Raw genomic sequence first — 13,311 nt, 5'->3', positions numbered from 1 at the left:
AGTCTGAGGCTGAATAACACGCATTCTCTGAGATTTCTTTTTCTGGATAGAAAAAATATATATTTAAACACATTAACTACTAAAAATTTCTCTTTAAGAGCATCTAAGTTTACTGTCAATGAGGTGTTAATTTCTCTTTCACAGACACTCTTTAGTGGAGAGCAGTCACTGCCACGGACATTTTAATGCCCTAGATTTGGAGGCAAGTCATCAGATGCACTCACGTTGTTCTCACTACACTTTATTATTTTTTTGAACATTATATAAAAGGTACAAAAAATTAAAAGAGAGATTATTCAGAAGTGTAATTTATACTAATGATACTTACCCCATTAGGATAATGGCTAATGAAAAGCCCCAAGTTATTATACATCGAAGGAATAATCATGCCATTTTTTAAGTCCTTGGTCAACATTCTCTTATTAACCATGTGGCTATGTAAAGCATTCAATAATTCAACATTCACATTGCTCTCCAAACCCCTCCGGGTATCCTAGGGAAAAAGAAAGTGATAGAAGTTTACTTTATTATGATTAGTTATTAAAGTTCTTAGAATCACATTTTTTTCTACTGTCCTGTTACTTTCTCATTATATTATCCAAATGGTCAAATAAAATTGACATAAATAACTTAAAGTTATATTGCTCCAACTGATTGGGGAATTTTTTAAATTCAGGTACTCAGTGAAGACTAATGAATCTGATAGAGGGCTTGGACGTTATTAGGGGCACGACAGATGAGTAAATGAATGTGTTAATGAGGAGACAATCTTGACATAAAATAAAAGCTTAGGGGGATATGAAATTGCCAGGTCTGTAAAATATCTTTGAGTGGTAAATAAAACAAAAATGACGTTGTATTTGTATACAATATCTGAGTTCTAAAAAGATTTTGTATTTATTTTATAATAAATTCAACAATTCGCTCATCCTGTAATTTTTAATCTATCCAATACCATGCACTGTATTACACTGTGCTGGATGCTACAGGAAATTCAGTGATAAGTAAGGTAAAGTCTCTACCTCTAAGGCGCTTATCATATGGCAGCAGATAAAAATAAACACAGTAAGATACTGACAGAAGGAGAAGAAAGTGTTTTCAGCAGTCAGAGGAGGAAGGCCTGCTGTTCTTAAAGTAGTGTTGTAGATCAGCATTGAAACGCAGATGGGATTTAAACGGGGGGTGGGGTGGTGATCACTCCAAGTCCAGCGGCTGACACATACTCACTACTGGGAGAACAAAGTGGTCCAGTCTGGTAGCCCAAAAAACCCATTGCCATTGAGTTGATTCTGACCCATACCGACCCTATAGGACAGAGTAGAACCGCCCCATAGAGTTTCCAAGGAGCGCCTGGTGGATTCAAACTGCCAACCTTCTGGTTAGCAGCCAAAGCGCTTAACCACTACACCACCAGGGTTTCCAGTTTGGTAGCATGTACTTTTATGCTTCTCGGGTCACATTCACAGAAATTTAGAAAGGTATATGGGCCAATAATGTGGAGGACTTTAATGACTGAGTACAGTTGTTAGGTTCTGCCGGGTCGCTTCCGATCCTAGCGGCCCTACAGGACAGAGTAGAGCTGCCCCATAGGGTTTCCAAGGAGCAGCTGGTGGATTTGAACTGCTGACCTTTTGCTCTTAATCACTGCACCACTGAGTAAGGAGTAAACTAAATTGGCTGTGGGATCCACTGAAGATTTTATGACATTGAAATATGATGATTAGAACTCTGCTTTGGGAAGGTTTATCTGGTGGTAATACACAGCAAAATTGAGCGATTAGCTAGGAGGCAAGTCTGTCACTTTGGATGAAACCTGAGATACGGCCGACTAACAGTGGGTTCAAAGAACTGGACAAAGGGGCGGTAAAGAGGACTGGCAATTTCAAGTCTGAACATCGGATGACTGACACTGTTAATTATGGAAGTAAAGGCAGCAGAAAAGCAATTGTTCATTGGGATAAAGAAAATGGCATATGATTTAGGTAACTTTTATTTAAGATGCAGATGACGTATCTAAGGAAAATATTCTTCTGGGGTTCCAAGGATAAAGAAGTACAGTACAAGCAACACAGACGTCATTGTTCCATGCACTCAGTGATAGCTGAAGCCATCAGAAGTGCCCATAAAGAGCAGGGCTGAGTCCCTAGCAGAGACTTCCATGAGGCCTATTCTTAAGGCATAAGGGCGCCATAAGCCGGAGCCGACGCAACAAGTAACAACAACATTCGCAAAGCAAGAAAGAACAAAAAACCAAACCAGTTGCCATCAAGTTGATTCCAGTTCACGGCCACCCCATGGGTATTAGGGTAGAATTGTGTTCCATAGGGTTTTCAATGGCCGTGATCTTTCAGAAATAGATGGCCAGGGCTTTCTTCTGATGCACCTCTGGGTGGATTTGAATTGCCAACCTTTTGGTTAGTAGCCAAGCGCTTAACCATTTGCACCACTCAGAGATTCCCAAGAATGAAATTAGCAAAAGGAACCAGAGAGGTGGTCAGAGACGTGGAGAGAGATGGTCAGAAGAGGGAATTCTATTCCGCAAGCAGTTATACATACAGTTAATATAGCAAGATGCTATCTAGAGGAATCTGCCTAAATTTTCCTAAGTATTATTTGACTCCAGTAGTAATTATCAAGTTATCTTCAACTCAAGTAGAAGGTAGGTTTTACAGATTAAAATAATTGACTCATAATTTATTGTGTTTTAAATCAACTTATGCAAAAAAAGTCTGAAAATCAAATGTTTTGTATACAACACTTCATTTAACTCTCCACACACAAGTTTATAAATCCATCAATCTATGAACTATATTATATTAATATAAATTAAAATACGTAAGTAAATATGTCTTTGCAATATAGCTTAATACAGATTTTAAACTCTAGCAGGCTCCTGATTATTAGGTATGTCATCTAACATTATATGTATTTCTTCACAACAAAAAAAGAAAAGTAGAATAATAGTAAGTGACCTTTAAGTCCACTCTTGATTGCCTTTATTTTTATTAGTCTATGAGCCTGCTAGGAAGTTATTTTATTTATGGCAGTATTAACATGTTTCCTCCTTCCCCCCAGTGGCTCATCCTCTTATCTTTCCTCATACAAGCACAGTAGAAAGATAAATCTTCATTAATATTTACGTAAACAAATCAATTAAAATGAAATAACAGTAATTATAACAATCAAAATAATTCATCACCGAATCCAAGTTCTCCCAAGCCTCATTACTTGGTGCAAAGTAAGTGAAGGACCCCTTTCCTTCGATCTCTTCCCTCAGTTTGGAGACATCTGAGTAGCGCTGTGTTGTGGTGGCCCCCACGATGCCCAGGGTACCATAGACATGGTCAATAGGCAAAACTGAAATAATCAACAAATTAATAAAGATTTAAGATACTATTCCTAGAATATTATTTCACAATCATTTCAACTTCACACTAAGTATCTTGACGTACTTAACTGATAAATTTAGCAATAAAACTATGAATCATCAATTTTATATGAAAGTTGCCTTTGAGTGAGTGCCTACTAATAAAAATATGATTAAAAACTGTTATTTAATATATCCTATGTGTTGAGGGAAATATATTGTAAATTATCATCTTAGTTTAGTCTATTTAGGTCTGATTTTTGATATGTCAATAATAGTTCAATTATCATTATCAGAAATATCTCTGGTGATTTCATTTGACAAAAATCCGGTGGTCTTCATGTCTCACTGAGAATGGCAGAGGCAGTAATTCCTATCCTGTTGGCTTGAAGTGCCTCAGTCCCATGAAGCTGTGGGTGTCGGGATATGCATTTTATAGCATTTGGATCCTTAAAAGAGATGTGTAGGCCTGCTTCTTTTCATCATGATTGCATGAAGGAACTAGATCAAAGCATCCAACACTTCCAGAGTGTCTCTTCTGCACTTCAAAAGAAAGATTAATGTATTAATGTCTACCCAAAGGGATGTCTCTAGTATGGTGCAACCAACTTGTTCTTGTCTCTGACTCTTTAAGATTTAAAAATAAGTCTAATTTGGGTAATATCTTGGGAGTGATGGGTTATTACATTTGTGAATACCCCAAGACTAGATGAGGCAACAAACAAATTATAAAATCAAGATTTAAAAAGACTTCACAAGAATGAGGAAACGGAGTCAAAACTAACAAAGTGAAAATGTTAACTCAAGTCCTATACTTCAGTTACAAAAAAATCCTAGAGAGCGATTCCACTGGATAGAATTCATGTACAAAAGACCTGTGGTCAATTTTAATTTGTTGTAAGCACCATCTGAGCTAATAATACGACATGGTTACCAATGACATTAACCAAAGTGTGTGTGTGTGTGTGTGTGTGAAACAGTTGTATTAGCAGTCAACCGCATTCACTGTTTACACCGCCCAAGGACTCCAGACCAAAGTATGTTGATGTTGTTGTTGGTAAGCGCCACAGAGTCGGTTCCAACTCATGGTGACCCTCAAAAAGTGAAGTATTTGTCTAAATATCCTCTCAGTTGTTCAGAGCCACATGGATTGTAGACAGCAGTCAGAGATCACATTCAGGAAGATTACTGGACTGCAGACTTCCTGTGAGATGGTGTCCATGGTGGTGAGGACTCCAGAGTCCATGTCAAATTAGAAGAACTGGGAATGATTAGCCAAAAGAAGAGAAGATGCTAGCGGGGGAGAAAGATTAGTTGGAAAAGGGGTGTAATAATTGGTTTTAAATATTTGATTGGCTGCTATTTCAAAGAAGAAATAGATGAACGATTTTTTTCTCTATCTGGCAGAGTTACAGAAGCCAAACTTCGATATGAAGAACATTAAAAAGAAGACTGTTCAACTAGAGACAATAATCTCTTGCCAAGCAGTCAGCTACTTGTTTCTAAACAAGTTCAAAGAAGTAGGTCTCGTAGGGGGGATTTTTATTCTTGAGGGAAGTTGAACTAATTAAATTTATGACTATGATCATTCAAATTGTATTGGCCAGCGTGCAGTGTGTAAGCAATGTTTTAATATTTTGTCAGCATAATAAATTTTTGTTTAACATATCATGTGTGGGAATAGATCTTGGAGTTATCATGGTGCTAAACACATGCTCACTCAGACACACACACACTCACACTCACACACACTCAACTAAACTCATACACACACTCACTGCCACACACACTCACACACACTCATACATACCTACACTGACAACACTCACCCACACTCACACACACACAGTCACTCTCACACACTCACCTACACTCACATAGTGCTCATACACACACTCACACAACACTCACCTACACTAACACACTCATACACACTCACCTACACACAATCACACTCACACACATGCTCATACACACACACTCACCTACACTCACACTCACACAACACTCACAGTCACTCATACACACTCACCTACACTCACACACGACATGCTCATACACACACTCACCTACACTCACACATACACCTACACTCACACACACTCATACACACAGTCACACAGTCACACTCACACACACTCATGCACACACTCACACAACACAGTCACTCATACACACACTCACCTACACTCACACACACTAACACTCTCACATACACACTCACTTATACTCATACACACTCATACACACACTCACCAACAGTCACACATACTCGTACATACACATACTCACCTACACTCACACACACACTAACACTCACTTTCACATACACACTCACTTATACTCACACACTCATACACACACACTCTCCTACACTCACACACACACATAAATAATTGGCTTCTCCACAAGCTACCTCAACTCTTCTTCACTAAGCCAAGTTTCTGGTTTAATTAAGTAACTGAGGTGTTACCTGCTGGGCAGCCTTTCATTCCTTCCATCCTCATATAACCAGGGCAACATTCATATAACACAGTCCTGTACATTGGGAGAAAATTAATATTCAAACGGGGAACAAATAAGATACATTTTGATATAAATTTAGCTAAACATATCACTTACTGCCACGATTTACTTATTGAGAGTCTAGAAATCAGTTTTTTTTTATGGTTCCAACATATTCACATTAGTTTGATTTCTCTCTACAGCATCAAAGCATTGTGGAAAAGTCCCAGGGTCTAGAGCCAGAGAAACAGACTTTGCATCCCAGTTCTGCAACTTGGTAGATATGTGACCTTGAGCAAGTTATTTAACCAGTTTGAACCCCCATTTCCACAACTATTTAACATGGATATAGTAACTGCAGTACCTGCTCACAGGGTAGCTGTGACTCTCAAGATGATGCATTTGAAATCACTTTGGAGCTATAAACAGCTAGAACTTTTGATTAGTACAACGTTATTAGAAACAGCAGAGAGTACATTAACCCATTTCAAATGAATGAAATTGATATACTTGCTAATTAAAGTAAATAATGCTATTATTGGTTTGAATTCATTTTATCAGATTAGAGTGCCTGTAAAATCTTCTATTTAGTTTTACAAACATTTGTAAATTTGAAAAAAACAATTTAAATAAATTTAAGTTATTAAAGTACAATATTCAAGAAGATGCTATTTTTAGTCCAGAGACTGACTGTAGTTACCTTAAAATAGCAAATTCAAGGGGAAATCGTTAATTTAACACAAATTTTTATAACACATGCTAATAAAACCCAAGTATCAGCCTTAATGTAGAGAATTAATGCATCAGACAGAACAAAATTCCAAACGGTTGATAGTAATTTCAGCTGATGTTGAAAAATATGGCTGAGTTGATATTTTAAAGACAAAAAAGTAGTTTTTTTCGGGAAACCATTTATGCTACGCAAAACTCAGTGTTTCCATCTGATCGGAAGGACAAAGCAAGAGTAAAGAAAAATCATTACTGTGTGCAGCTCTAAAATTTATCTTCGTTTTCTGAAGGAATTTCTGAGTAAATCTCATGAAACTGCCAGCTGAAAACATCATTGACATTCTCTAAAGTGAGTCTACAGAGTGCTGTATTGCTGGACCAATCTATATTGTGGGTAAGATGGTAAACTTCATGAGACTTCAAGGTTTCCTTTAGACTTGTCGAGTTTACTTCCCCCAAATCCCTAAAGCAACCGTTTAACCAGGTGAACGTTTCCATCAGCCGACACCTAAAGTCCTAAAATGTCTCTGGAAATTTTAGCAGCTGGTAAACAGGTGGTAAACAGGTATTTTTACTGTCAATATTATTGATTTCTTTGCAATTTGAAACTCCATTTGTATCTATTTCAGGGAATAGGTGTAAATTTGTGAAATTGAAGCTACTTGGGGAAAATAAGCTAGGTATAATTGAACAAAGGATATGTTGTAATATTTCTGATAAAAAAGCCAGGCTTCAAAGCAGGGTTTTTTGTTTTTTTTTTAATGGAAGGCAAGAAAGAATCTTGGCATATGCTTTGTACAAGTCTTGACATCTTGAATATATTTAGTTGGTTGAAGATTATACCACACTTCCCTAACTTCCAGGCAGGATGCAATAAAAATTGCCCTTAAATATTTCAGAGAGCAGGTCCTTCTTGTCCAGTTAGTGTGCATTCAGAATTTGTCTCATGCTATCTAAGAATATAAAGAACAAAAAAAGAGAACCCAAGGCTTTGAAGTTGCCCACTGGGGCCTGGCCTGAAGCCTACCCAAGATCGGTGTAACCACTGACTGAGGCTAGACTTGTATGAAAGACTCACGGGACCATCTTCAACTGATAGGAGTAATGTCCAGGTCAAAAAATGGGCAAATGCATAGAGACCAAAGGTTATTAGTGGTTAGCAGTGGTGAGAGGGAGGGGAAATGGGGAGGCGTGCTGCTGAAGGGGTATTCAGTTGCGGTTAAGAGGGATGAAAAAATTTGGAAATGGATAGTGGTGATGGTTGCACAAGGTGGTGAACATAATTGTCATTAAATGGTACACATAAAATGGTTGAAATAGCAAAGGCTTTGTTACATATATTTCACCACAATAAAAATTAAAAAAAAAGATCACTGAAGCTCAATTAAGCTAATGAGCAGCAGGATCGTGTGGTGATTCAAGTCTAGGGAGTTGGTTACTACCAGGAGCTGCGGTGGCGTTAATGTCACATACCTTCTGTACATCATTCTTATTTGGAAACAATGATAATCCTATGATTTTTACTTCGGGATCTGCTCACAGCTCTCACCTTCGTATATACGTTTGTTTAAAGCAGCTTCATTTTAAAGACAATTGATGTTGTAAGTTATATTAACTCATTAATTTCACATTCATTATTTCATTTTGCCTTCTTGGGAACTCTATAACATAGGTATTAAATCTGTATTTCACAGAATAAGAAACTTAAAGATCCAAGAGGTTAAGTCATTCCACATTTAATACTGATATTAGTAGACTGGAAATACATTTTGAACAATCCTCCAATGCCTCCACCCTACTTAGGGTAACTGAAGTTTAATGATGACGTTAGGTTCTCTTTCAGATCCTGATTCTCAAGGTACCCCTTACTGAGGATGGGTCTAGATTAGTAGGAAGCTGGGAGGAGCTGTTTTCACTCTTTCTTTGGCTGTGGATGGCATCTATAACCTTTCTGTTTTAGTAAGTTATCACAGAGAATGCGCTACTCCATCACTGTTAAATGAAGGATTTGGACCACGTGAGTAGTTCTCAGCCTTTATATGCTCAGGATTGTGTTTCTTTCCTACCAGTGTTTATTGGTAGATCAAATCAATAAAAAACCCAGTAACCCATTGCTGTTGAGTCGTCAAGTCAATTCCAATTCATATGTTTACTAAGTAATAAATAATGTTTTCCAATTCCAAGTTAATCAGTGAAATTTATAACTAAGTTAAAGTTATAGATCATTAATCATTCTTTTAGCTACTGAAATATTAAATATAACTAGGCTTCCACTATCACTGTTGTGGGTGCCTGGGGAACTGCCAATTTAAGACAAAGATGACTGGATTAGATAAGGGGATGAAACTCAGGTCCTTTCCAACCTTACGTTTTGATGAAAACTCTGAAGTAAACTGGAAACGTTTGGATAATTTCCAAATAACTGGAGGTAAACATTAAATTTTGCCACAAAAACAGATATTTCAGATTAATTTGTTCTTCTAAGCCACTTTTTTATGAAACAAGGAAACTGAGGTACAGAAGTTAACTGACTCGCCTAGTATCAAACAGGGCAAAACCAAAAGTAGAACCGACAAAGGAAATCCTCTATTCTGGTTACATACACATCAAATCACCTTGCCATGGGATTGGTCTCCTTCAGCCTCCATGAACACGTGGATTCAGGGAGAAACCTGAGTTCCACTAGCAATTGAGGAGATGTCGGGAGAAATTTTGAATTCACATATGTGAGCCTTTCTTTAAAAGAAAAGTCACAATTTTGAAGAGTATTTTCAAGAAGAATGGTGTATGCCCAAGGAAAGGCGCAGACATTGTAGTGTTATCTTGGGCCTGGAACATTATGAAAAATATGAGACTTACGTTTTCTTTCCACAGATGGCACCTTGATACCAGTTCCTACAAGTGCTGAAGTATTTCTTTTTGGTGCCTAAAATCTGTTGAAGGGCACAGACATTTGGGCTGGAAGGAAGAGAGAAGGAAAGAGAGTTACTGTCCTAAAGATGGCTAGTTCTTCGTATCTACAGTCAGATTGTTACAAAAATAACATGTGAATTTGATTTTCAAAGAAGTGATTTTAGCCTTGCACAAATCTGTTTCTTAATCCCATTCTGCTGAATCATTGGAAAAACTGATCTGTGGAAGAGAACGAGAGGGAAAAAGGAAAAATCTTATATCCTGACAGTAAACCCCAGTGTTACAAAAAGTTAACCTAGTAGGAATATCCAAGCACCATTAAGTTTGATGTATCCTGTTCTTATTATATCTAAAGGGGCTAATCCATGGACTCTGCTTGTTAAACCAAACATGTTCTCATTTTGGGAGTGGGGGTGGCTTTAAGGCTCCCTGGGACACTGAGAGGTCAGAGAGCGAAAGAAGCAAGTTTTGCTCTGCTCAAAGACACACAGTCTGTAATTTTCCAGGTAAGTACTCACAGAAGCTAGGCACCCCTAACGAGTGCTAAAATGAACTTGTAAGCAACATGTCTATACAGAGCAAAATTAAATTTCTGAATGAAAGTAAGAAATTAGAACCTCCTCTGCCACAGTTTTAAGTGTTTTTCTCTTTTAAAGAGATGGTAGTCTTATTTCCACTGTAAGGTAAGGGAGCTTTTGAATGTTATAAAACTCCCTCTGAGACAGAGGATGATGTGCCAAGATTCACTTAAAAAAAAATTATAAAAACTTGGTTATATACACCTGATAACTATTTTAAAATGCTAAGCTGTACCTGAATTTATTCTATGAAACATGAATTGTTTTTTTTTTTAATTTTATGGGATGCAGAATTTAAAACTGATTTAAATTAAATGCTTAAAAGAATTCAGAGAACTAGTTACATTACACATTACTCATTTTTTGGTAATTTAAATGAAACAGTACGCAAGGTGGCCTTAACAAGACATGAGATATTTGCAAACTGTTCACATAATCATAGCCTTAGGCACAGATACTTTAATTTTGAAACCTCATTCCAGATTTCTGGAAGGAAATAAAAACACAAATAAACTGAATCATAAAATAATGCTCTGTTACATTTTGTTAATTATATTCAAATGATGTAATATTTCATAAAAAGCAAGAGTAACTGAAGTTATTTGACAGTGATTCTTAAAGTTTAAAATACATGTATATCATAGAATACTCATCCTTTTTCTTATTACTTTGTAACAAGTTACAAAAAGAAGGTCTGAGGGAAATTTGAAGAACTTTATGGATAATTGTACATATAACAAGCTAAGGGGGAAAAGGTTTATAAAAACCAAACCATTGACTTACCCCTGTTCCCGACCCCTGATACGGCTATGAGCCAAGATCTTGTCGTAATGACCATTGGCATCTGCAGGGTTGAAAACAAACAGCAAGATTAGGGAAAATATGGGTAAGAAAGGAAGCATCTTTAGTCTCTCCGTTGCACTCAGTCCACGAAGAGAACTGGCAGTGGGCTTTGGAGATCTCAGAGTTTATATACATGTCAGAGCTGTGGGAGGGAGCATTGTATCAACCTGGGAATCTGAACTCTCTCCAGGAAACATCAGCGACTTCAAGCTGCTAGCTAAAACCAGCTTGGGTTAGTTATATTTACTGACATAACATTGAGCCTCTTTTTCTTCTCAGTATAAAAAAATTATTTTTGATCATGTGAATAAATTATTCACTGCTTGTTCATACTTCAGTTTTATTCTTTTGTAATTTAGACTTTTCTATGGAAAATGCTTTTAAAGTGTTTTAAAAAAAATTCTGCAGTCTCACTTCCAGAGCACTAGGAATAGACAGAGTTAAGGTAAGTCTGCTTCTGGCAAGTTGCCTAACTCTTGAAATGAAACAGAAAGGAGAAACGTTTATGCTTTATTGTTTTTTCATTACATATTTCATGTGATGCTGGAAATCTGAGCAACACATCTACTGATAATCACGGACAAAGCAGCCCCTACTGGTAACAAGTATCTAAATGTAACAGAGTAAGTAAAGACAAAGTTAAACGCAGGAGTGCTGACAAAATCACTCTTCTTCTGATTTTATCCAAAAGTAACTGAAGTCTCTTGATGTTAAACTATTCAGTCCTTACCCAGGGAAATATGCATCTTCACCATTTCCTGCATCATGGGACAACTGCTCAGAAGCTTTGGATGAAAGAAATCTGAATGTCAGAAATCATCAATAAACTGGAATGGTAACTACAATCAGTCTTCCTGAAAAGACAAGTTACACACTATCCTATAGTAAAAGTGCAATTCGGTAACATCTTCTTGCAAAGTAGCACTGTGTTACTGTAATGGCACACCAGGGTTGCTTCTTGCTGGCGCAGTGGAGACATTTTGCAAATGGACTTTCCATGTTGCCCAGCTGAAAGGGCTTCTATGGGAGGATGGACCGGGCTAGAGAGGATTCAAAGTGTCAGAAGAGTTAGGCTAAGCCAGCTGTGGGCTTTTGCCTTAAAATGATTCTCCAGTTTGCTGCTAGTTTACTAAGAAAGTATAGATGAAACAACACATTCTAAATTTCATTTAGAGTCTTCTTTTCAATTTGAAAATCTTGATATTAAAGTATAGAACACAAATGAGCCGTTCAGAAGGAGAGCTGGAGAGAAGACGGCATAAAAGGAGGATTATATTCCTTCCCTTGAGCCCTTGTGGAAAGAAGGGTATCAATCTATCACTTATAGTTCTCTGGATTCAATTATTCCAACGCCCTCCATATTTCTCTGGTTGTCTTTGTATAACAGTTTTATATTATTTTTATGTTGGGCAAATAGTAGGTGATCAGTAACTGCTTACCAAACAGAATTGAAGGACTATTTTATGAATATAAAATATCAACCTAGAAGTGCCTCGAAATTTATTAGTTCCACTTAATGTCTGAAAAGTAGCTGTGTGAATATTCTTGATAACATAGTTATATAAAAATCTACAATTTTAGACTGGTTAGGTAATATAATGTAGATTACTTATCCTTAAGACTTATAATAGAATTTTTGAATTACAGAAGAATAAATCAAACTGAAAATACAGAAATCTTTCCAGCATCACCACTACAATTACTTATTCAAGTCTTTATTGGGGTGCTCACTACTATTAATGTGACTCTTTTTCATTTTTAGGTAGCTGCAACTGTTTACAAGCATTTCTGTACACAATGCTAAAATCTTCTCAAATCCAGTGGGTTTGATTGGAAGGCAAAGGAATAAGGTACTGTTGTTGTGTGCCACTCAGTCTATTACGACTCATAGCAATCCTATGGGGCAGAGTAGAACTGTCCATAGGGTGTCCTTAACTGTAATCTTTATGGGAGCAGAACGCCAGGTCTTTTCTCCTGTGGAGCCGCTGGATGGGTTTGAATAGACATTTCCATTAGCAGCTGGGTGCTTAACCATTGCACCACCAGAGCACCTTTAGATGAGGTATAGAGGAGAAGAGGTACACACTTGGATAATATGTAACAAGAGTAAAAACAGATCTCCTTAATTTAGTTCAGAGTGATAACATATAGACAGATTGTGAGTATTGGGGCAAAGGCAGAATCAAGAGTTTCTTGCTATACTTCCTGCTTTGTCACCGGTGCCTGCAATAAAGTGTAATTACACTGATGAATTTAAAGAGCAATTTTTGACGGAGCTGTTCCTCATGACCTTCATATTGTGCCACTGGAATCAACGGCTGCCATCCATTCTCCCATCTGGAGTGATCTAAATACACAAAGAGTCACATGAAATGT

At 37.1% G+C, this 13,311-nt stretch overlaps 1 protein-coding gene across 1 annotated transcript in view; it reads right to left on the bottom strand.

Annotated features, from left to right (window-relative positions):
- Positions 1 to 10,994, bottom strand: part of POSTN (periostin) — a 37,984-nt gene extending 26,990 nt beyond the window's left edge. Inside the window, 5 exon segments of the mRNA XM_023724921.1 lie at positions 329 to 493; positions 3,200 to 3,357; positions 5,841 to 5,905; positions 9,461 to 9,559; positions 10,876 to 10,994. Of these exon segments, the coding sequence (XP_023580689.1) occupies positions 329 to 493; positions 3,200 to 3,357; positions 5,841 to 5,905; positions 9,461 to 9,559; positions 10,876 to 10,994 (606 nt within the window).
- Between the last annotated feature and the right edge of the window lie 2,317 nt (positions 10,995 to 13,311).

Source organism: Trichechus manatus, unplaced genomic scaffold (assembly GCF_000243295.1).
Source record: "Trichechus manatus latirostris isolate Lorelei unplaced genomic scaffold, TriManLat1.0 scaffold00270, whole genome shotgun sequence".
Lineage (NCBI taxonomy): Eukaryota > Metazoa > Chordata > Mammalia > Sirenia > Trichechidae > Trichechus > Trichechus manatus.
Note: the sequence above shows the minus strand (reverse complement) of the source record. Positions and strands in the feature narration are given on the sequence as shown.